This window comes from Aptenodytes forsteri, unplaced genomic scaffold (assembly GCF_000699145.1).
Source record: "Aptenodytes forsteri isolate BGI_AS27 unplaced genomic scaffold, ASM69914v1 Scaffold73, whole genome shotgun sequence".
Classification (NCBI taxonomy): Eukaryota; Metazoa; Chordata; class Aves; order Sphenisciformes; family Spheniscidae; genus Aptenodytes; species Aptenodytes forsteri.
In genome coordinates, this window is record NW_008796215.1 from 1061688 (window position 1) to 1087523 (window position 25836).

At 36.6% G+C, this 25836-nt stretch overlaps 1 protein-coding gene across 3 annotated transcripts in view; it reads left to right on the forward strand.

The window, feature by feature from the left end:
- The window catches only part of CCDC91 (coiled-coil domain containing 91), a 173765-nt gene that overhangs the window by 31069 nt on the left and 116860 nt on the right, over positions 1-25836 (forward strand). For all 3 annotated transcript variants that reach the window (XM_009288497.2, XM_009288496.1, XM_009288498.1), the window contains exons 4-6: positions 9004-9161; positions 12417-12605; positions 14559-14663. In XM_009288497.2, the coding sequence (XP_009286772.1) occupies positions 9004-9161; positions 12417-12605; positions 14559-14663 (452 nt within the window). The remainder of the gene's footprint in view (positions 1-9003; positions 9162-12416; positions 12606-14558; positions 14664-25836) is intronic.

The window sequence follows — 25836 nt, forward strand, 5'->3', positions numbered from 1 at the left end:
TGTCCCCTCCCAGCTTCTTGTGCACGCCCAGCCTAGTCGCTGGTGGGGTGGTGTGAGAAGCAGAAAAGGCCTGGACTCTGTGTCAGCACTGCTCAGCAGTAATGAAAACATCCCTGTGTTATCAACACTGTTTCCAGCACAAATCCAAAACACAGCCCCGTACTAGCTACTATGAAGAAAATTAACTCTACCCCAGCCAAAACCAGCAGACAACTAATTATAGTTTTAAAAATAAGACAGGAATTTGTCTCAATATGACCTCTCCATAAATCATCATCTTCAAATATTTTTATTTATTTATTTCTGGCACTACTGGCTTTCATCCATCACAGTATAATTTAAAGGAAAACAAATAATAAGAAAACTATATTTTCCCAAATAACTTTATTATTCATCTTGTCACTTTGACTGTTCTTCATAAATACTGCTTGAATTCATTAGCATATTTGAATGTGTTTAATTAAATTAGACACGGCACAGCTATATTGGATTTATCCCATGAAGTCTAATTTAAATCCAATAAGGTGTGTAGAATTTAAATGAGTCGTAAGTAACACGGAACTTTTTTGTATGATTTGTAAGTGATACAGAAGTCTTAGGGTAGGTTATACCAAGGTATTTTAAGTATTTCAAAATTAAAGACAAACCCTTGCATTCAGAATATTTTATTACTGTAAAATTGTCACATGACTTTTTCATGCAAATGTTGCTGTGAATAAATTAACTTATCGCAAGAGGCAAGATTTTAATAGGATCAATCAAAATGCTTGTTAGGCAGACTTGTAAGTTTTTGTTTTTAGTAAGAGAAATAACTGAATTGTCTGCCCAATGTTATTTATATATAAGTTGTTCTTGTCTTACCCTAGAAATTTGTCAGTCAGTAAGGTTTGCTGAAAAATGTCAGAAATTCAAATGTATTATGGTGCTATTGAGATTATTTTGATAAATTTGGAGTGTGATACCATTATATACACCCAGGATTCGGTGAATTTTATAGAGGATGAGTACGTTATTAATCTCATCAATTTCCTGCATATCTGATGTTTAAAATATAAAAAGTTATAAAACAAAACACTGAAACCTGTTGCAGTATTTCTCAGTGTGCAAGAAGAAATCGGAAATTATTTCTAAGGCCCCAGTGTTGATCAGTGAGCAATTTTGCCCTTGAAATTTGTCTTTGGCTTCTTGCTATTTTTTTGAATGTTGATTTAACTTTTTCAGTAGACTTACAGTATGATAAAATGTTTATTGGTATGTGCAAATAGTCTTTTCTATGCAGTGCTTCAAATCAGAAAATGTTTATTAATTGTGGTTGCTGGTTCAGAAAGGGAGAAAAATAAGAATTTGTACAGCAGAAATATTATACCATTTTTTTCTCCTTCCACCAGGACAATTACCAGAGAGTATGCACCTCTTTCTGTTAGGCTTCTCTAGCAGTGTCATCTAATAGGAAAACACTGGTTTTATTCTAAATGGTAAAAGTGAGAACAAATTTATTTTTTTCTCTCTCAGGGTTGCAAGTTTGAATTAGAATCCATCATACCGTGTGCTGTATAAACATGGAAATAGAAAGTAGGGCTGGTCTGAAGACCTTAGCTCTGTGAGAAAGTATGCATTATGAGTATGAAGGAATGAGCAAGTAGTGAAAGAAAAATAACGTGCATTTGTGCAGTCCTGTTACCTACATGTCTTTGCTACTACTGTTAGCAAAGTCCGAAGAACCGCCTGTTGTATTGGGTCTATTCCTTCTGATTGTTGAACTGAGTTAGAAACAAGTAGTCCTTACTTAGTGTCATTATATAGGTAATGGATTTTCTTTCTTCTCTCCAGACTTAATATGGGGAAGTACTAAAAAGAATCACTACTGTATGCTCAATGTCTGGGCTTTGGAGAAATGTGAGGGAACTACTCAAACATCAGTGATTTCTTAGCTTGGATTCAGTAAATGTATTGGTACAGTTGAAAAAGAGGAAAATGTATTTTAAAAAAAAAAGCAAAACACTTTGGGAACAAAAAGTTGTTCTTCGGAAAGATGACATCTCTCTAAGAACAGTAATGGAGTACTAAGTCCTATGTTTAAGCCTCAGACTTAAATACTGTTCAGAACTGAAAACAAAAATTTAAGTTTTTAAGAACTCTAAAATAAATTATGGAATATTCTAGTGCCTTATCATTAGTCCACCTGGTTCCCAGAAGGGATTCAAAGAAGCTGACTATATTAATTATTATGGCTGGCCAGAAAACTCATCATCTTTTCTTGATTTGTTATTGTAAGACACTTTTCAGGGGGTTTTGCTCTTTGGATTCATAAACTAACATTTTTGAGGAAAAAAATGTAGTAGTTATGCTGTTCTCAAATAATTTCATTTATTGAACATTAATATTAATATTTAAACTGAGCTATTTTTTTAATACGGTGGCCAAATCTAACTGTGAATGTGGTGTTATTAACTTCAGAGATGTTAGTGGGGGTAACTTGATACGCTTTTTTATTTAAGAAAGTAACTCTCAAGTATTTTAGACTCTAGAATGCTCCTTGCAACTGAGACGCAAGATACTTCAATGAAAGAAATAATTATTTGTAAGTCAGTTTTGCTTTGTTTCTTCTTTAGAAGCTTAGCGGTAGAAACACATTGTTATGCAACTCAATAAAAATAAAGATTTAAGAGTGATTTTAGTTTGCAATTCAGTAAGTGTGTACGGGACTATTGAAGTGCCTACTTTTTTTGGTTGGTTGTTTTTTTTCTTCCTGAAGAAGAGATGCGCAAACTGTCAATTTTCTTGCACTTCTGCAGGTGCCAGGTTGTGTACCTTTATGCCTGTAAGGAGGATCTTGAAATTTAGTACTGTGTTTGCATGTCAACAGATACTGGTGTTATCTCTGCTTTTCTAAGGTTATAAATAACGTGTCTGTTGCTTTTAGTGAAGAGTAGGAACAGGATCTGGGTCTCTACATGATGTGTCAGTGTTTCATTTTGGCAGGAATTCTCTGGACATCAGAAGGAGCTCATGTAATGGAGCAGATGGAAAAACCAAGCAGGTGTTCACCAAAGAAGGACTGTTTTGGCTGAGGTGGAGCCTCATGAATCTATCTGCTGTGGATTGTTCTAAGTAAAACAAAAGTTGTTTAAAAAAAAAAAAAGACAAAACAGGGTGAGAGATGCTTTTTCAGTGAAATTAAGATAGAATTCCCATCTGGGAATGGGTTGGAAGTGCAGGTGTTTCTAATACAAGCTGTGCAGATTCAGAATGATTTTGTTCACAAGTGTTAGGTGAGACCAGATTCATGGTAGTGTTAATTGTGGATGAGGTAGAGATTTTTTTTTTTAGCTTCATTTCGTGAGGAAATGAGGCTTCTGCTATTGCTTTCAGTCCCTGTTCTCCTATTATAGATTTTGAATATTTTGCTTAGTATTAGTGAAATCATTTATAGTCTCAGTTATTTACACTTCTCCTTTTTTTTAAATCAGGCTCTGAGTAGGGATAGAACTTGACCTGGTGCTTCACCAGAGAAAAGGAAGGTTGGATCCATTCGCTGTAGATTCGATAGAAGCTGTCTCATGTTGAAACTCATTTGGAGATTTAGAAGAGCTACAGCCTATAGCTACCATATAGGACCATGGGAGACGATGGAAGTAAAAGAAGTAGGGAACAAGAACACAACTGTATAGAAGTTAGCACTAACGTGTAAAAATCTTAATTTCAGTGTTTTACATGACCTAGGTGACCTCCATTTGTTTAATGGACATGTAATCAGTTCAGTCCATGAGCTGGAGAGCTGTTCAGATGCCCAAAAGCTGAATTCAGCTTTTAGGGTGAGCTCGAGTATCTTCTTTTAGTCAATACAATTGATGGACACAGTCTCTGCTGACTGTAATGCTCGCATAGCCATGTAGGTTTACATGTCTTAATGTGGAGCCATCTCGCATTCCCAACTTTCGTTGGTTTGCCTGCTTACAGTGTAACACTTTAATTTTCTTTGATCCTTTGGCCATGTACATTAGAAAAATTGTTAGTCTTTATATGTGGCCTCCAGTCTGTATTGATCCAAGGTTTTTTTACTTATTAATTTTTGACTGAAACATTATTTGTGTACTTCCTGGAGCAAAGGTGCATCAGAAGAGCTCTATTTATTTGTTTGTTTTTTAAGTTCTTTTGGGAATCTTTTCTATACTTTGTGTCATGTCAGTATGCTTACTTTCTATAAGAAGACCTGGAGGTAGCATGTATAATTTTGAAGCTCTTGATTTACCTTTTGGTTTAATTTGGCTAAGTTTTGTGTTTGGTCTCATTGTAAGAATTCTCAATGCCTACTTGAATAACAGAACATCCTCTGAATTACCGGAGAAGATTTTTCTCCTTGTCCTAATATTCTTTCATTAACAATGCAGATGGACTGTATGTATGCAAAGCCTATTTTTCATGTATGCAAAGCCTATTTTTCATGTTTCAACTGAGAATTCAGTATTTCTGATGGTCTTGTTTGCAGCTTTGAAAGAACAGATGCTTTGAAGTCTATATAATATGAGATGGGGTGATCTGTACTAGTGTGCAGACATTTAAGCAGACATCTGCATGGCTTGAAGGGTGCTGTCCTCAGCTGTTGTTTCAGTTGTTTCTCTTCATAATAAATTTTGGTTTTCTGCAGAAAACGAACATCTTGACTTGGAGGGGTGGTGTGGTGGAGGGGTGGGAAATAGTAGTAGGAAACTAATATATCCCTAAGGAGATTGGAGGGAACTGGTTTCATTCCTTGCCATGATTGGACAGGGTTCAAAGTCTTTGTTGATAATGGTATACAGCCTCATTTAACTCTGGAATGGTCTCTTTTCATTTGCTAACATTTCCATTACCTGGGGTATGCTGCTTTGAAAATGAGTCATACAACTTTTCAGATTTGACTATGTAGAATTTACAAATGGTTAAAAGATTGTCTTGTTGCATGTTTATTAGATTACGTACCACCTCCTCTCTTGTTTCCTTACCGTTGCCAAACTGCTTTAAAAGACAGTCATATTGACTGAATATTTTGGCAGTTTTCTGGAAACCAATTTCTTAAACAAACAAACAAACAAAAACAAAACAAAACAAAAAACCCAAAAAACCCCACCAAACCAGAACTGATGGGAATGAGCTCTCGGTTTTCTTACATTGTGTAGTCATTGAATACTGAAAGATTTGTTTCTGAGGTTCAACTAAATGGTTGCAGTGTTGTAAACTTTTGGTAGCTGTATATAAGTTTTACTTAAATAAGAAGTTAGGAAATAAAATTAGTATTTTCATATGGCCGTAGATTTAAGATGCTGTAATAGTGTATGTAATTACTTATTTTCTAGAATAGTTTGTCTTTTGAAGAATACAATGTGGGGAAGAGCTTTCTGCTGTGAACTATAGGAAATCATCTTGAAAGCACATCAAAGTGGTTTTTCTTCCTCTCTATATGTTAATGTACTGCTGTAAACTGGTATGTGTAGAGAAGCAGCCAAGTGTTTCCTATTGATAGTGTTTCCACTGACAATGATAGGTTACTTTTATTAGGTGTTTGCTACTTATATATTTTAGAATGCATTTGACATATTCTGTTGTGTGCTAGTTTGCTGTGTATTGGCAAAAGTAAATTGGTTGATGTCTGTAAATACAGTAATTTTCAGTTTATCTTTTCCTAAGCTGCTTATTCAGCATTATGCAGGCTGTAGATCCCTGTGTTCTAGCTCTGACGTTACAGTTGACAGAAATTCCTGCCTTGTAGAATACAGTTTCCTGTCTCTTATAGTTGTGCTTGAGCAACCATATGTAGGGGTGGGATTTAAGCAGATCACTGAAATTTGGACACACAAAAGCAGTCTTAAACTTTCTATCTGAATGTTACTTTTTAACTGAAAATGTTCAGTGATACAGTTTATAGTGTATACAGTATAATTTAAAGGGTCATTGAATTGTATCATCAAAGACATGGGTAGTTGAGGATGGAAACTTAGTTCTTGTTTCTTGGGTTTATTCTTAACAGCTGAAATGTACATGTAGGAGAACTGTGCTGCAAGTAGTTTGCAATGTTCTACAAAAGTATGTCAAAGAATTATTATATGGTCTTTTTTTCTCAGATCCCTGCTCACATATCATCTCTTAATTGCTGGATATAAATAACATCCAATTAGTAAATGTTACTCATGTTTATTTTTTCAGTGGTATATTTCTATATACCACTCATGGATTGTTGATTTAACAGTTCATATTCATCCACTTGGTTTTGTTTTCAGAATTTCTGATCCCCCAGTGATTTTAATAATTGTTTGAGCTTCATTACTAGGATAGAGATAGAGAATTTTTCTTGTGTGAGCAAGATTGCGGGCTGTTACTGATCTCTGCTTCTATTAACAAACTGCATGTTTTTTGTCAGTTCTTACATACAAACCTATGATAGAATATTCTTAATATTGGGAAGTCAACGGTTCAGAAACTACCAGATTTTTTTTTAACTACAGTTCTGGCAATAGCTTATATCTGCATCTTATTTCAACCTTCTTCAGCACATGACTTTTGATATACCTGTAATTGAGTACATACTGCTTTTCCAGTCCAGTCAGGTAGTTTTATCAGAGGCAAGTTTTTGTTTCAGGGGTTCTGAAACTGTTCTATTATGATAACTAAGGCATGGTAAGCAGGAATGATTGAGGGGTCGTCTTCATAAGCGAATTTTGAGCTGAACTAAAATGCTAATGCAATTTCACCAGTATATACACAAGAGGAATGAATTAAGAGAGCTTGAATTACAGACATAGCACATGTAATTGTAGGAAAGTCTCATTTATGAATCTTTAACATTGCTGAAAGTGAAAAGAAGGCTTTGTAAAAAAGGTGTTTGAATGATAACTTGGAAAATTGCCGCCTTTTCTTGTCTTCTGCAAGGTCATGTATTTAGTTGAATAATTTTAAACCATAGTGTTCAGAGGTGGTCACCAGTTGTTGCTCCTCGTTTCCTAGGCTTTCTTTTGACAACTTAGGAGGTGGGGGTTTTGTTTCTGTTTTTTCTTGCCCCTCAAAATGCTAAGCGTTCATTACTATAACTGAAATAACTGAAAGCTCAATTTGATTGTAGAAGGTTCCACATAAAACTTTATTATCTGAAAAATGAAGTCTTATGTCTAGCATTGGATACCCTAAAATATGTTAATATCTTAAGCTTTAATCTCTGTGAGTCTCCATTCCTCATCTGTATTCAGACTCAGTTTCTTTTTTTTTACTTTTGCGATAATTTATTTATGTGGGAACTATGCCTACACTGTGGTGATCATCACCAAAGGATGAATGCTAACACCACAAGGATCAGTGTCATGCTAGGTTTTTCCTTGTGAGTTGACAGTTTTAGTCAGAGAAACAGCCTGTCTGCTCAGTCAGAATTGCCTGGTACATTATTTTAGTTGGCTTTCCATCTGTTGGAAATTGATTTCAAACTGAAATTCAGGGTATTAAGTGATAGCATAAAACTGAGACTTTACTGTTTTCTTAGAAGCAAAAAGGTCATCTTCTCTGTCATCTGTCATTTGAACTAACAGAGTAGGTAATGGTTATAGGAAACTGTCTTTGTAAGCAGACATTTGGAAGGGTAGGAGAGAGATGAATAGAATTCTTCGGTGGGTTTCACAGATGTCTTATGGAACATAAAGGAAGCCTTGAAAGTCCCAATTCCAATTCTGGAGAACTGTTAAAGATGCAATTGTGTCCCAGTCCTGTTTTATTTTGTCCTGGTTACCTAAACTGGTTCCTGTTCTGTTTGCTGAAGTACTGTCCTCTAGGCTTTTCTTCCAAGCTTCCATTTTTATGCTCAGCTGTTGTTTTTTTCTTTTTTTCCCCCCACATGTCCAAATCTACTGTTGTTGCAGTTAGCATCCTGATATTTTTCTTTCTCGTAGTCTATTTTCTTTCTTCTTTTTGTTAGATGAGGTTTGCATGTTCCTCTATATTAGCCTGAATCCCAGAACTGGGAGGTAGAGGAGATGGGACACAGAGTGCCTGGATTCAAGGATTAGTGTGTCCTTTTGAATGCTTTTAGGCCAACGTATACACTTGTTTGCACTATGTATGCATACTTGTGCAGTATTAAACAGTGGTATTGAGAGACTGAGCCTTGCTCCGGGATAGTGGCATCTTTTACATTTTACCAGATTTGTAACGATAATGTGAGCTGCTTGTTCTAAAGCAATTGGATATACTTTTTTGTCTACTGCAAAGGCATGCATGTAGCTGACCATATCAAAGTTTGCAGGACTTTGCTGTTAAATTAAAAGTGTATGCAAAGCTTTCTCTTCTCCTTTCTTTTTATTTAGTTTATGTCGGAATCTTTCGTAAAAGTGCTCAAGTTTCTGTTGTGCCGGGTTGGTAATGATGATCCACTGTTCAGCATTTCTATGGCATAACTGGAAATTGCTATGGAAGAGGTGTCTCTCCAGAATTAATTACACTTAACTTTTATTAGCTAGAGAGTTATTTACTTTGTTATCTTTTGATCTCTTATAAAATGTAAAACTGCCTTTATCACGTGTCTGGGTAAGCTGTTTGTATATGTCTTCTAAGACAGTTGAGGATTTTTTTATCATTAAAATTTATAAAACTTAGGAAACTGTAAGTACGGTTTTATGGTTAACTTAAATTGATTAAAGATCATGCTGAAGCTGAAAGGTTATGTGAGTGGAAAGAGACAAAAGTTAAAACTGCTGCTTTTGATGGCAGTTGTCTTGTGAAAGCTCTGTGTAAGTTACAAGTCTAAATTTAGTGTGACTACAATTTTGAATATCCTTAAGTTGATAGTACTCAAAAATACAGGAATTTCTATGGAATTATTCTTCAGTGCAATTAGATTGTTAGAGGTATATAACCTTACATTAGTATGACTATACTTGTTGCTACTGTGATGGGTTTTGCTAGGTATAGATTTCAGAAACAGAAGTAATTTTTGAATGCTTCTTCATATTGTGTGTGAATTTTCTGTTCTATTTCTTGCATTAGTATCTGAAGTCCATATATCTCCCGATGTTCTTCTGGAGCATTCTATGCCTTCTTCCTGCCTGGTTCCTTCTGACTCATTCACTTTATCAACCGATAACGCGGCAACAGCTATTCAAACAGCCAACAATGTTATAAACCCAGCTGTTCTTGAAGAACAGGTAAAACCACAATTTTTGTGTTTCAGTATGGGAACTTGATGTATTGAATGTCTTAGCTTTGTACCTTTTCCGTGCAAATTTAGATTGAATTGCCTTTTAAGAGCAAAAGGTGGTCCTTGGATTTCTGTGATACAGACTTTGAAGTAAAATAATTTTTAAATTATGTTTAAATCCTATAACTGGGATACACCATACTACTTTGGTATGGTCTGCAAGAGAGGTGAGTGTGTAAAAGAGCTTTGAAAAGTTAAAGGCATGCTGATAATGCTAGGCATGAAAGTAGGAAACAATAGCAGGAAGGTTCTCTAAAAAAAATGTTATTGTTAAAGCTGTAAAGATTATGGCTGGACATATATGTCATACTTGTATGTTTTCTCAAGTGGCTTTAGGATTAGAGAATTAACGTTTAATTTTTACTTAATTATAATTAATTTCAGTTTTATTTTTTATTTTATTATATTTTACTTTATTTTTCCCCCCATTACTTTTAAAGTTTATTTTTAACTTTTTTTTTTGATCTGACGCGGTCCTAGTTGTGTGATCTTGATCTCTCCTTGTGGCTGCAATACTGCTGAGAACTGGTCTTACCTTCTTTTTTGGGGGTGAAAGTGTTTAGTTTTTAACTAAACAATTAGGTGAGCAAGGGAGGGAGAAGAATTTCTGCCTGGAGATTAGCACAAGAATGCAAGATTGCTGTGGATGAGAATTAAATAGATTTACCCTCCCAAGTGAATTTTTATTGCCATTGATTGTAGTGACATGTATTTGAACAAGTTTATTGATTGTAAAGTTCCTTGTTTCAGGATGCATAGTAGTATATACTTGAATTAGAAAGTGCTCTTGTGTTTCTCTGAAGTAATCAATATTTTGAGCTAGTTTGCGACCCTCCCATTTCCAGCATTTACTTGGTTTATTATTCTTCAGGTAGTCTCATCAAGTCCTAGGGCTACTCATGGTGAAAGTTGAATTTCACGATTCAGTCAGACTTCCATAATCTGACCATTTAAAAGCATGGTACAACTTGTAAAAAATACTTGTTTTGATTAAACTGACTGTTACTGTTTTTCCTTTGAGCAGCATCTATATGTTCATACTTCCAGAAAGACTGTGGCTAGTACAGCTCCAATAGTTCAGTCTTAGTAATGAATTAGTTACTGTTTTGTATTTGTTCCCAGCCTAATGTTCTGGGGAAACCCTACAAAAAGTGAAGAAGAGATGTGCCCAGATGCAGATAATACCTAAGAAATTTTCTTAGAAATCCAAAAGCTGTGGGTTTTTTTCTTGAGAGGGGGGAGTGTTTGCTGCTTCTCTGACTGATGCCAGCCAGGGTCATTTTCTGTGTTTAAAGCTCTTCATCTCCCTCTCTGACAATGTTTTGGTAAATAAATTTCTATTACTGGCAGGATGATCAAATATGCTTTTCTTCAGCCGCAACAGATCCTACCGTTTTTGATATTGGCTAACGGTGAAATGTGAATAACCTGTATCCTTTCTTGTTTGAGCTAGGCCAGCAACTTTAGCTTGTGTGCTCTCTGGAAAGAGCACTTTGGATATTCCAGAATACTGAGGCTTAGGTATATTTTTTAAAATAGGTTAGGTAATCTTACTAAAAATAAGAAATACACTTTGCTACTTCTGGATAATTATGTGTGCAAATTCTAGTTGTAGGCCATGTTTCAGTCTTTCTCATCTTGTTCTGATCAGCTACTGACAGACCCGTGGTTCTATAAACTCTCTCTTTAATGCAGGAAATAATTAAAACTAAAGAATACAACATTAGCAAGTGTTACTAAAGGGAGAAGGGGAGTTGAGAGGAGGTCCTTTAACATTATTTTGAAATGGAGATCAGACTTTGCACTTTTGGATAAAGCTAAAGTGAAATGGTGGGCATAAAACTATAATAAAATATTCTTACACCTGTTAGAGGAGGATGTTAGGAGAACTGTATTCTGCTATAATTGTGTCTCCAGAGCCTCTTGAGGTTTCATGTTAAAAAAACTTCAAATTTTCAGATTCCAACATCACAATTTTTGGCAGTGGCAGGCTCTAATCTTGAGTAGTACTCAGAAGTAGAATTAGCACATCTAGGTTCTCTTCGCTTCTTACAGAAGGGGAATTCAGAGCACAAACTGCAGTTTTCTTTCTGGCTGTTTTATCTACTGGATCTTATGTATCCACGTACAGTCAAGATCTCAGCTATTTTTGTTTGTTTCTTCTTTGAATCCTTCAAGAGATACTTATTTATTGAAAAATCAATCTATTATTTGAGTGTCTGTTTGGAATAAAAGGTGCTAAGGGAATGGATTAAATCAGATCAGTCAAACCTCTCTTAATAAACACATTGAGATGTTCCTTTCACCACCCCTCCCCAAATCTCAAGTGCCCCTGGCTTTCAAATTGTTGTTGAAAATGTGGCAGCTGAAATTAATTTACCGCTTTTTCCTTTGAAGTTCCTTTGCTGTGATATAAACAAGTTTTTGCCTTTTTTTTTTAAAGGAGGAAAAAAAAGTTTAGGCTTTTGTTGATTATACCACAAAATATTTTAAACCTCACCTACTTTATTTTTGTGCTTTTCTGAGAATATGGGCTTATTATCAGTGTTTCATCTGTTTTGGGTTGTGTATTCTAGAAGCCTCCATTTCAGTTTTTGTACTTCTACGGTTCACTGAAATGGCATTAACTAAATGTTTTAGACATGTCCCAATTACTCTTATTCTGTTGGTCTAGCCTCAAGATGAGCTATTTATTTTAACACAAAAAAATTTGTATTCCCTTTCCATGGCTACTGTTTGCAGTCTGTATTGGGTGAAAAAGTGGAGTGACTAATCCAAGGAGAGCTTATTTCCCTGTAAGCCTGATGCTTTGAGACCGATGATTCAGTTTCCCTTCTGTCTCTTTTCACCTCTTTTGAGTATTTTGACCTCATTGGAAACTGAGGTATCTGTGCCATCCTCCTTCTTAAAGCCTTCTCCTAAAGCATTCTTGAAAAGCAGTCAAGGAGATCAGAAGGATTGATGTGAATCCGTCTAGAATTACTAGCTGCTATTCCATTGTTGGAGCTTTCTTTTTGGCTAGCACACCCTACATATGAGAGTGTGAATGGCCAATTTCAGAGAAGTGTGGTTTCAAAAAAGTAACCTTACTATTTACAGTTCTTAAGTTCTGTAATGTCATCTGGAAATGAAATTTGACTTGACTGGAATGTTAAATTCCCTTTACCATTTCCTTTACTGTTTTGTTTCTTGTATGAATTAGATTCAAGCAGATATTGCAGTTGCCTCTCTGAATGTAACTGAAGACAAGACTTCAGTTACATCAACCATTGCTTTGGTTGATGCTGAGACACAGAGAACAAATGAACCAAAGAGCTACCTTCAACAAGCTGTTGCAAACCTAGAAATCAAGCTTTGCACTGCTGAAGAAGAAAAATTAAAAATTAAAAAGGTATGAATAGTTTTTTAATGAAAATGTTTGGCATTTATATAGGATTTAGATATAGCTGGAGCTGGCAGAGATTTGCAATGTATTTTTTGTAGAAATTAGCCAAATTCCAGAGAAATTGGCCAAATTTAGCCAAAATACATTTTTTTTTCTTCATGTCTGGTGTCTATTTTAGGCTGAATTTTTCTAAAGTTTCAGGAAAAAAATACTTTTTTCCTGGAGTGGGGGAAAAAAAAGGGGGGGGGGGGGAAGACAAGTTTTCTTAGCATGGAGCCACGTGGTTAGAAGGTGTAGTGGTTCCCCCATGTTTTGGGAGTGAGTGTGTGGTCACTGAAGTTGAAAGTGCCTTTGGCTATCTTTATGAACATAACACTTTTTCTGGGAGCTCTGGTAACTAAATTCTTCATATTCCTTCTGACCTGAATATGATAGAGTACCAAGCAGGCCTATGCCTGTAGTTATGTGTCTGAGTTAGCAAAAGGTCACTGAGGCATTGGAGAGTAAGTTTAATTCCTACTATTCTTAATACTGTTCCTTGATAGCTATCAAGGTGTGCTAGAGAAGAAGGAAATGGCTTGTTGGAAATGAAAATGAGGATGAGTAACTAGAGTCAAAGATGAGGAGGTCTGGAATGGATTGATTTTTCTATGAATTAAGTGTGTAGAGGAGGGCTGGAAGGGAAGCATGAATGTAGACTATAAGAGGAGATAGGTTGAGAGCTAGGCTCTGAATTGAAGAAGTGTTGCACAAATAGTTTCTGTCTCTACAGTTGAATCAATGACTTTGAATCTCAAGAACTGTTTTTATTATTTCGTCCAATTTCATCCAGGATTGAACTAAGCAGACCTGCTCTTTCTGTCCTCCTTATGACCCTCTCAGTTGTGCCTTTGTTTGAATAGCTGTACAGTGATCTGGCAGGTCATTTGTTTCTATGCTAGCTTCCTGCATGGCTGCAGAAATAGTTGTTCTTGAGCAACTGAAAGGGTGCCAGCAGCTTATGTATAGTAGGAATGAGTTTGGTAGGAGCAACAGCTGCTTTAAGAAAAAATAAAAACCTTTAGCTCTTTCTATAGCAAATAATTTTGAAGTTTGTCAGTAGTGTCATTCTCCTTCCTGTCTGTTGGTTCATGTTGGGCAGGCTTCTAGACTGGCTGTCTGCACGATCTCAGAATATTTTAAAATTCATTTTGGAGATGTAGGTAGAGATATTAGGGCTGTATGTAATGGCATTTCTGCCTTTTTAGTGAAACCATTTGCTAAAAGTACATTTAATATGCTGCTTTTCAAATGCAGAAAGACAGAACAAGCTATTAAAAATATGGAAATAATTAGAATAGAATAGTTCCAGTTGGAAGGGACCTACAACAGTCATCTGGTCCAACTGCCTGAGCATATCAGGGTTGACCAAAAGTTAAAGCAAATTATTAAGGGCATTGTCCAAACGCCTTTTAAACACTGACAGGCTTGGGGCATTGACCACCTCTCTAGGAAGCCTGTTCCGGGCTTTGACCACCCTCTCAGTAAAGAAATGTTCCCTAACGTCAAGTCTGAACCTCCCCTGACACAGCTTTGATCCATTCCCCCACGTCCTGTCACTGGATCCCAGGGAGAAGAGATCAGCACCTCTCTCTCCACTTCCCGTCCTCAGGAAGCTGTAGAGAGCAATGAGGTCGCCCCTCAGCCTCCTTTTCCCCAAACTAGACAAACCCAGTGACCTTAGCCACTTCTTATAGGACCTGCCTTTAAATTGAGACAATATTTTTAAGAAGTATAAGGTATTAAAATCAAAGACTGCAATCAGAGTTTTCTTGCACAGCCCTTTATCTCTGTGTATATTATGATAGCAAATGTCATAGTCTTCAGAAATGAAATTAGTTGGAATGATTAACTGAATCTGTATTTTCACAATTTGCAAATGTTTGTAACTTCACATATTTTATTTTGTCAACTTTATAGGAATTAGAATATTTACTGGAAAAACATAGTATTCTAGAAATGGATTTCTTGAAGGAAAAAAAAGAAAACGTAATTTCACATCAAGATCATTACAAGACACTCCAGGTAACTTCTTTCTTGTAATATCTTACTTTTTTTCAGGAGGGGTTTGTATAGAGTATATTTATGTCCAATAAATATTCTGTTAAGTATCTACAGGCCTGCTTCAAAGCCTTTTGAATTTAAAGAGTTTCTAAGGTCTTTAGATCAGAGCCTGACTTTTGACATTAGTGAGAATATAGGTTTAATAGTCCACTTGCATAAGTACGTTATTGTAACTCAGATCACTCATCCGTATTATGATCTGTTTCATAGAACAGAAAAAGAAAACCACTTTGCACAGTAGATGTGTGTTTAACAGTATGACTTAGCGTGTTCTAGAGTAGCTATGGCCAATTATTTGTAAAGTATTAGCTGACTAGAATATGGAATAGTTTGTGTTGCATAATAAACATCTGTGAAGTGTAATTAGATGCTAGACAATGGAATTAAAATTGCTTCCATTGCAAAAATCAACATTGTTCATTAAATACACGTGTGAAGTCTCACATACAAGACAAACTTTTCATTGAAGATTTCAGTCTTTGTCCAGTGTTGTAGCAGGACAAACTAAATATTATAGACTTACAACATTTAAAAAGTTTCTTGTTGGTAATTCAGCTTCACTTAATTCTTTTGCTGCTGTGGATGGTTTTTAAGTCTCTACTGCATTGTTTCCCATTTGTACTTAAGGGTTGCTGTAGTAATTTGTAGTGAATTCCTGGCTGCAGTACTTCCTAGAACTTACGGTAATATAATCATCTAATCTTTTTTTTTTCTTGTTTATGTGTGTAACATCCTACTCAATGAAAGAAATGTTTGCTTAGCTATGTTATAAAAACAAGTTTTGCTTAAAAACCTTCTGATCTATGGAGTATCATACTGGCTAAAGTTAATGATCATCATGAACTCTTGACAACAGAATTAGTGGATTTTATTTTTTAATACTTTCATAATGCTCTTCAAGCAGAAGTATTTAAGTAGTACAAATGTTAGTGAGGTTTGCAAGTATCAGTCTGTCTGTATCATACCTCTTTGGTACTACAGGTACTACAGTTTTCAAGAATGACAATGAAAGGGTCATAACCTTCAACTTACTTTGTAGAAAAACTCATGTACTTCCTCTTGTTGTCTTCTGGATATAGCCATAATCAAATCAGAGGAGAAAAGTGAGTCATGCTTCTAAGAGCTGACAGTTAAAATTACTTTCACGAAACTTGAATGTTGGATGTCTTCTGTTAGTACGGCTTTTAATGCCAATTCCTTTTGTCTTTCTCCTTTGGCTCCTACAACACTAGGGTCAACACCTGTGGCCACACACTGAGTAAATCTGGCAGCTACACAGTACAGATGTCTGTCTCGCTAGCATTTCTTTTTCCAGTAGAAACAGCTGGTTATTAGTGTTGTTGACTTGAAAAGCTTAAAAGCAGACTATAGTGGTAACTCTGGCATAGCTTTGGGAACTCTCAGGATAAGACTTCCAACTGAACCGATTCTGGCATCCCAAGCTGTAGGTGTGCATTGACTTAATTCCTCTTAAATGAAATTTCTATGTTAATATTTGAGTATGATATGTAAAACAAATGCCTCATGAGATGGTTCTAACTGCTTTTTACATGAACATGCATTATTTCATGCACCTTTATATTTACTAATTAACTGACTTCGGCACTTGTGACATAGGGAATTCTCAAAAGCTGGTTTGGAGGTAATAGAGCCAGTCAGTTAGTCAGATCTTTAACAAGGTGCTATTTAGATTAGACTCTTTTAGTTTTTTGTGAAGTTACTGTGCTTACTTCTGAGAGAAGATTTCATTAATCTTTGTCAACTAAGCCAGTAATTCTTTATCTTTTCCTATTGATTTCTGCCTCAGTCAAGGGTGACAGTTATGTTACCACAGTTTTGTTGTCACAAAATTGTTTCAATAAAATATGCTTTCAGGCTTTTTTGATACAAAAAACGTATTTTGAAAGACCAGGTAGGAACATAAAGCATATTACAGATGTTTTCTGAGTTGGGTTAGCATGCTGAAGTGAATTGTGTTCTGGACCAGTCACAAACTTTCTTCATCGTAGGTGTGAAAAAAGCCTTATACTTAATTTGGTAGCACTGAAAATGGAAGAATTGAAGGGGAGTGATAATCACTGCTCCTAATTGGGGGAGGGCAGAATTCCAAGTCTTTGGTATAGTGTTAGCAGTTAACCAATGGAAGACAATGGAGTGTTGCCACATCTATGCTTGTGTAAAAGAGAAAAGTTCTGTGTTTCATCTAAATAAAATTAGCTTTAAAAAAATCAAGACTGAACAGAGCGTGTAGTATTTTCACATTCTTAATGCTGTTTCCATATGTTACTGCAACAACCAGAGACAGTAAAGGGGCAGCAGTGGGTTTATAAAGAGAATAAACAAATTGCTATTAACTAGTATTATAGAATTGTTTGGATATTTAATGCAATGGTCTCTTTGAGATATTGAATTCATACAAGCTGGTAAAATTAGAGTTATGATTCCCACATTCCCGCTTTGGTGTTTGTAGTATTTAAGAGGCAGAATAACACACTGTAATTCTAACTTCTTTGCATACAAAATATAGCTGAGTTAAAATTGCTGTGGGAAGTGTAATTTTAGTTTTCTTGACTTGTATGCAGTGTTGCAACCATAAAGTTGCATAAATGCAATTTTAGCCTTATAATTCCTTGCTTATTTAGACAGGAAGGAAACAGGTGCAAATGTATGTCTGATCTCTTTTTTTGTCGGTATGTCAGTCTTATTTTTTCCCTTTTTTTGATCACATAGTCATACATATATTCATCTCAACTTTTAACACCTCAGCTCTTCTCTAAATGTGAGGTGCTGCATATTTTCAAGACATTTAGTGCTAGCAGGTAATACATGTTTTTGACTATAATGCAGAATTAGTGGCCATTTTAATCCTATAAATCTAAAATTTTGCTGCAGCCCCATTGCAATATGTTGTAGAAATGAATAAATGCTGCATTTTAAAACTACCAGACCCCAATTTGTAATATAGTGTAAAACCATCAATAGCAAAATGAATACTCCTGTTTAGTAGGTGATGTTCTCTTATTTGCTAATCGGAGAGGGAACATTTAATTTGAGAAGGGAAAATAGTGCCTGGCTTCTAGTGCTCTGAGTAGGAACTTAATTCTTTGGACAGATTGTTTAGCTGATAAGACTTCTGATGTTTGGTCTATCTACAGACAACTGTTTTTGATGATTCACTAAGAACTGGATCATACTTTTCCCGTGCCATTTCTTTGATTTGCCACACAGTCGCATTTGCAGTAATACTGCATTGCTGATGGAAAATTCTATTTGCGGTTATACACATTTTTTTTCCCATCATCAACCCTTTCTGGAAGTTAAACAGGCTGGTTTTTTTAAAGAACAATATAGTTGATGTGGTGCGATCCTTCTTTCCGAAATAGATTCTTTTTTCTATTGGCAACTGACATCTATTCTTCTAATTTAACAAATCTCTAGTTATTTTGAAAGCACCAAAAATTTTTTCTTTTGGAATCCTTTGTTTCTGTTCCACCTTTTTTTAGGAACTGTCTTTTAAATTTTTATTGAAAAAGTGACTTCAGTGTGCTTATTTTATTTAGCAGTATTCCTGTTGTTGCAAGAAGTCATGATTAAAAATGAATTAGCTTAATACTATAATTTCATTTTGAATTATATTTTTGTGTGTAAAAAAGCAGGCCAAATAGACTCCCTGTTTAAATGACGTTTTAGAAAGGTAGGAGAGGAAGCTTATACTGAAGAAAACATTGACAGATCAGTACGTAATGATCCAAAGAAACTTCACTAAGTCATAGAGTAACACCTTACTGGGATTAAATGGCTTGGTAACCTAAGTACAATCATTGCTGGTATTAGATGTTGTTTTGTTTATTTGTTTCTGTAACTGTTGATGTTTGGGGAGTTTTTCATTTGAGTACCTGTGCAAATGTCACATTAAATTATAAAGCTCCAAATTATGAGGAAAAGTACAGTTACTAAAGACAGGAAAAGGTAAACTTGAGATTTTGGGCTAGTTTCTTCCCTCCTAATTCTGAGGGATGAGTTTATTTTTATTCTGATTAATATTGCCTGTTAATTTTGGTGTTTTTATATATTGGACCCATATATCACACACATTCATATAAAATAGAATGCATACTTCATTGTGTCTGTCCCCTTGTTTTTGGAGATGGTGCTTAAAAACCTTAAAATACTTTAAGGTATATAAGAATTAAAATTTTATGTTAATGCTAGATTCATCATACAATTTTGCCTTTAAATTAAGCAGAATTGTACAAACAGTGATTTTGATGTACTTATAATTTAGGACTGAACATAATATGAATCTCAAAAATTGCACCTACTACATTTAAAATTTGCTTGTATTCATAAGATGTTGAAAAAGGAATGTTAAATAATGTGGCTTAATGTGATGATGCCTGATTTTGTGTATGGATCCTTTTGATTTTTTTTCCTCTTTCTTTTAGTATTTAAAATGATATGTCCTAACTGTTGCCCCACCACCACACTTCGAGTTTCTTGCTTTCAGAATTGAATTAAGCCTCACAATATTTCATAATGTGTATTAAAATCTTTGATTTTAGATTCAAACAATGTCGTACTAATCTCAATATTAATGAAATAAATGCCTGAATAAGTAAATACTAGCTCTAGTGGTTATGTGCTGAACTTCCTATAATGAAAAGAATTTCTCTTGGAGAGTTGGCATTACATTTTTGCAATTCCAGGAACAAGAAACAATGTAACTAGTTTTGTCTTGATGATGGCAAAATTCAGTTTTGCAATGATGGCAGATGATGTTCCAGAAGTAAGTAGGGTTGTTAGTTGCGGAGAAGGGTAAAGCAGCTTTGGAGACTTGTGGTTTTGAGGGCTGAAAGTTCAGTGGTGTTCCAAGAAGGGGAGGAGGACAGCAGTTAAAAGTGAATAGAAGGTACTAATAGGTATTGAAGAGTGGGAAGTTAATCGTAGATATCACCTCTCCTGGCTACTCCCAATGTGATCTTGTCCAAGGGCTAATACTTCTTCTAAGGGACCTTTTCCTATAACGGTGATGCCATGTGGCACTGATCTGGACACAGAATGGCTGGTGCGCATAGGGCACAGATGACTGCGAGTTAGGGGTAACTCTTCTGGTTTGTGCCTTTCCTAAGGCACCTCTTCCTTCCCAGTTCCCTGCATCGTTGGATTTTTGCCCCCTCCTCCTCCTCTGTTTTTATTCCTTCTTCTATTTCCCCACTTGTTCCTGACCTTGCTTACCTAATGGATGAACTCAGCCCTCTGTGCCTTCCATCTGCCTTTACCTCTTCCTTTCTTACCCAGTGTTGACAACTAGGGAGTATAATTTTGCCTTTAATATGGGTACTTCCCAACATTTGAGAGAACAGCAAACTGGGCTGTCTAACTTCCCCAGCCTCTGTTTTGTTGCTGATTCAGGAATGCTGTCCATTTCTAGCCAGCGCTAGACGTACAATATGTGATCCATCAGCTGTCCATATTGTGAGGAGTCTCAGTGGCTGAAACCTGAGGACACATGAGAGAAATCTGAAATACACATCTTCCTTGAATAATAGGCCTGTTCATGTTGACAATAGAAAGGTGTCGAAGTTTGCCTATTTGGAATGAACACAGATGATCCCAGAGAGAAAGCTTCCTGTTCTGGAAGACCCCTGTGTTGTGCTTTTAATGTACATAGGCAATCCTCGCCTCGTATGAACATTCATTTCCTAAAGTAATTTCAAGAAGCAATCTTGCAGTTGGATGCCTAGCAAAACAAGCTCTTGGAAGCACTTGTGGTTGAAGTAACAGGGTGAAATTGTCATGTTTCCTAATGCTAGTTGGTCATATGATGAATAAATTTTGTATCCCGTATTGGAAGATATAACTTTCTCTGGAGGAAGCATTCTCTGTGTGTTAATACTGTAGTAAATATAGTGTACCCCCATGCAAACAGATACATCTTTATCCTGTTTTGATAAAGAAACCAATTTTTCTATTTGGGTGGATAGCTCTTGAGGGAAAAAAAATAATGATAGTGATGGAAAATAACATCCAAGAATTTGTCTGTTGCCATTATACTGAACCTAAAATAAAGTACAGCATGAATAATCATGCTCTTTCTTCAAACTGCAGTTCACCTTTGAAATTAATTTTGTATCATTTTGACTGCAAAGGTTACCTCCATTCCAGAGAAACTGATGAAGCAGGGGCTGACAGATTTACTTCTGTTTGCAAGCTAAGTATACTTTGATGTGTTTATTACAACAAATCTGTGAACTTGGTAATTGAAAGGAAGAAAATATTTATGCTTTTCTGAGATTTTTTTTTTCCCCCCAAACATCTCTATATGAATTTAAGAGAAAAGTTACTGTTTTTCTTTACTGAAAAGTGATAATGTATAAGAATGCTTATAGCAAAAAAAAAAGCATAGCTGTAGCCTGTTTTGTGCTACAGTTTCAATTAGATTTTAAATAATTTCACTTTAAGTTCAGTTCAGATTGGGGAAGGAGGTTGAAAGTATGGACTCAACCAAAGGTTGTGAAACAGATTTTCTCTTGAGCTGGCTCTGGAGATTTAGGGATGACTTGACATATCTGGATCGTGTAAAAAGTAAAAATACCATACTGTTTTGCTGTCTTTCCTATTTCTGTTTCTCAACTATTGAGGTAGGTTAAACATAACTGCTTCTATGCTTGCATACTAGCTGTGTTGAACCAGTTTAATGACTATTTCAGTTTTGCCACACATGGACACTAGAAATAATGTAGGCAATTTTAATATAATCTAGCTGGGATTTTAAATGGGAATTGATTAACTAATTCACATAAGAATCTTCATAAATCTCTCCAGTTTGAAAATGTCTTGTATTTCTTAATGGAAACTGGAGACTTACAGTTGATTCAGAATTTTGGCCTGGAGTAAATAATATCCAGTGTATAGCTGTGACTGACTGCTGCTTTTGATTGCAACGTTAGCAGTAAAGCACATATGAAAGCTCAGTGCTACTTTGTTTAATTAATAAATATCAGTCAAAAGGTTAGTGGCTCACAGAAAACATCTGATGGTATTTGACAATTATGTCAATGTTATATTTTTGCTATGATGCTTTATAGTGAGCTCTTTGCTTCCCCTGTATATCAGTTCTTAGTTTGAAAAATACTGTTCTAAAAATAATTGTGATAAAGTAGAAAAATTCCATCTAAAACATTTATTTCATTCACAGAATCATTGCAGTTGGAAGGGACCTCTTGAGATACAGTTTCCCACAACATTCTTGCCTCTAAATTGGAGAGATACGGATTTGATGGATGGACTATTAGGTGGATAAGGAATTGGCTGGATGGCTGTATCCAAAGAGTTACAGTCAACAGCTCGATGTCCAAATGGACACCGGTAACAAGTGGTTGCCCCTCAAGGGTCCGTACTAGGACCAAGACCAATGTAATATCTTAATTAATGACATAGTGGGATTGAGTACACCCTCAGCAAGTTTGTGGCTGACACCAAGCTGAGTGGTGTAGTCAATACACTAGTGGACTAATTGTCCACCATTGCCACACAGGTTCTTTGCAAAACTGCTTTCCTGCCATTTGACCCTCAGTGTGTACTGGTGCATGGGGTTATTCCTGCCCAGGTGCAGGACTTAGCGTTTCCCTTTGTTAAACTGTAGCCTGTCAAGGACCCACTGAATGGCAGGGTGATCAGGTGTATCACTAACTCCACCCGGTTTTGTATTATCTGTAAACTTGCTGAGCGTGTATTCTGCCCCGTCATCCAGGTTATAAAGAAGAGGTTAGACAGAATTGGCCCCAGTATTGACCCATGGAGTACACCACTTGTCACCAGGTAGACTTTCTGCCACTGATCATAGCCCTCTGGATACAGGCATTCAGCTGGTTTGAAGTCCACCTCACTGTCCACTTATCTAACCCATACTTTGTGAGCTTGTCTATAAGGATGTTATGGGAGACAGTGTCAAAAGCCTTGCTAAAGTAGAGATAAACAACATCCACCACTCTTATCATAGAAGGCTGTCAGGTTGGTTAAGCATTATTTTCCCTTTGTAAATCCATGATGACTATACACCTTCTTGTATTTCATGTGTCTGGAAATGGTTTCTAGGATCAGTTGCTCCATCACCTTCCTGGGGACTGAGGTGAGGCTGATGGGCCTGTAGTTCCCCACATCCTCTTTCCTGCCCTTCTTGAGGACAGGCATGACGTTTGCTTTCTTCCGGTCCTTGGGAACATCCCTTGATCGCCACGATCTTTTGAAGATAATTGACAGTGGCCTCACAATGACATCAGTCAGCTCCCTCAGCGCTTGTGGCTTCATCCTATTAAGGCACCATGGACTTGTTTAAGTCCGCTTTGTTTTAGTGTTCCCTAACCTGATTGTCTTCCACTGAGGGTTGAATAAGTCTTCCTTGCTCCAGACTTTCCCTTGGGTTTCAGAGGGGCCTGATTCCTGAAGGCCAGTCCTACCAGTAAAACCTGAGGCAAAGAAGGCATTTTTCATGTCCTCTTTCACTAGGGCACCTTGGGTTTCAGGGGCCTGGGATTCCTGAAGGCCAGTCCTACCAGTAAAACCTGAGGCAAAGAAGGCATTTTTCATGTCCTTTGTCACTAGGGCACCTGCCCCACTCAGCAGCAGCAGGTTCACATTTTCCCCAGTCTTCCTTCAGCTGTTAACACACTTGTGGAGTCCTTTCTTGTAGCCCTTCACTTCCCTAGCCAAATTAAAAAAAAAAACAGGTGGGCTTTGGTTTTCCTAACCCTATCCCTACATGCTTGGAAAGCAGCTCTGTGTTCCTCCTGGGTCACCTGCTCCTGCTTCCACCTCCTGTATGCTTCCTTTTTATGATAGAGTTTAGTGAGGAGCTTCTTGTTCATCCATGCAGGCCTCCTGCTGCCTTTGCTTGATTTCCTGCTTGTCACGATGGACCATTCTTGAGCTTAGAGGAGATAATCCCTGAATAGCAACCAGCTCTATTAGAGCCCTCTTTCTAGGGTGGTATCCCATGGGATTCTTCCAAGCAGACCCCCAAAGAGACCAAAGTCTTCTCTCCTGAAGTCCAGTGTTGTGATCCTGCTTTTTGCCCTGCTCCTTCCCCTCCCCTGAACTCCACCATCTCATGGTCACTGCAACCGAGGCAGGTTGCCACTGATCTTCACATCCCCAGACAGTCCTTCCATGTTTTTAAGTATCAGGTCCAACAGAGTGCCTTAGAGATTGCTCCTCAGTCACCTGTGTTAGGAAGTTGTTATCAATGTGCTCCAGGAATCTCCTGGATTGCTTGTGCCCTGCTGTGTTGTCTCTCCAGCAAATACTGGGGTGGATAACGTCCCTCATGAGGACCAGGGCCTGTGAATGTGAGGCTTCTTCCTGTTGTCTGAAGAAGACCTCATCTACATCATTTTCCTGTAGACTGTCTGGTCTATAGCAGGCATAGCGGACATTGCTGCGTCTGCCTGCTAATCCTGACCCTAAGTTCTTGACTGATCACCTACCCCAAAACATAGCTCCATGCATTCCAACTCCTCTCTCACATAAAAGGCAACACCCTGTCGTCACCTTCCTGGTCTTTCCTTCCAGAATAGTGCATTTATGATTCTGGAAAAGGTGTTCTGCAGGAGATTGGAAACAGGTCTTGGAGGTAGGTGCTTTTTGTGGCTGGAGTACTAGAAAATGTGTGTGTGTTCTTACAAAACTAATATATGACTTGCATCCTGTTAAATACCATCTTCTAAGGAAATATTTAGGTTGGTTTTAGGTGCAGACATAGAGGAGACAGAATGCTAATAATGAAAAATAGGTGTGAAAAAAAAGTTATCTACTGTACCTGCAACTAAATTTATAAATAAGATTCCAGGAAACTTCACGGGTCACAGCAGGGTTTAAAATTATGGAACACTGAAAATGGGGGATTTCAGAAAAGGCACTTTCACAGATAGCAATGCATCTTTTTGCTGAACCGTTAAAGGTATTTATGGATATGGCAACAATCCCTTGCCCACCTCTTTTTCAAGTGTGTGCCAGATACCTCACGTTATTTCTTCACCTTTACATTTTTTTTTTAATGTTACTCTATGTACTCTTCTTTTAGACAATCATTTTTATTCAAAGTCTCTGTTTTATTAAAATTTCAGAGCTGTTTCTTTTAGCCTGTTTTATTTTCCCCAGTTTTGATGTCTTCTTTCCTCTAAATTATTTGAATGCATTGACTAGTTTACGTTCAGTGTGTCACAAGTCTATCACAGCTACTGCACATCTGTTTGTGCATTCACAGTGAGTGTGTTCAGGATGATTCATCTTCTTTTTTCTATTTAATATGGAAACTCTAATTGAGATGGTTGTGGAATGTCCAAATATATTTAACACTGATAAATTGGAGTTCTTTACCACCAAGCCTGTCTCATCAAGATTTTCACTGGATCTAGCTTTTGCAGAAATAGTACGTTGTTGCATTATTGGGGGGATACTGGAAATGTGCAAAATGTACTCAAAATTAAGAAACCCATGTAGAGTAGAACTTGGATAATTGTACTGTTAAGACAATGCTTCTAGGTCGGTTATCTGTTACTTGGCATGTACTTTCTTAAAAAATGTGGGGAACAGTACCAAAGCAACTCCGTGTCTCTGGATCCATTTGAATCCTGTTTGTGTTCAATGTAAGGCATCTGAGACGGTGTAATTATAGTTAGTACTTCACCATTGCTCACTATCAAAATACTAAATCTTATTTGACTATGTTAGTCAAAATGAGTCAATACTTTTAACAGCATTTTTGTATTTCATGTTTATATACTTGGGAGAAATAAGATGCATAGCAAATATTAGGATGATATTTTGGGAACAATTTTGAAGAATAGTCCCTTCATTGCCCTTTAACTACTAAATCATCTTATTTGGTTCATAGTTCATTAATAAACTACAAACTATTGCCTAATTAACCTATTACTTAAGCACCTTTAAATTTACTTCTTCAATCTGTATTAAATTTATATATATTTATTTATTATTTATATATAGTACTGTCATGGTTTAACCTCAGTTGGCAACTGAGCACCACACAGCTGCTCGCTCACTCCCCCCCCCCGCCCCGGTGGGATGGGGGAGAGAATTGGAAGAGCACAAGTGAGAAAAACTCGTGGGTTGA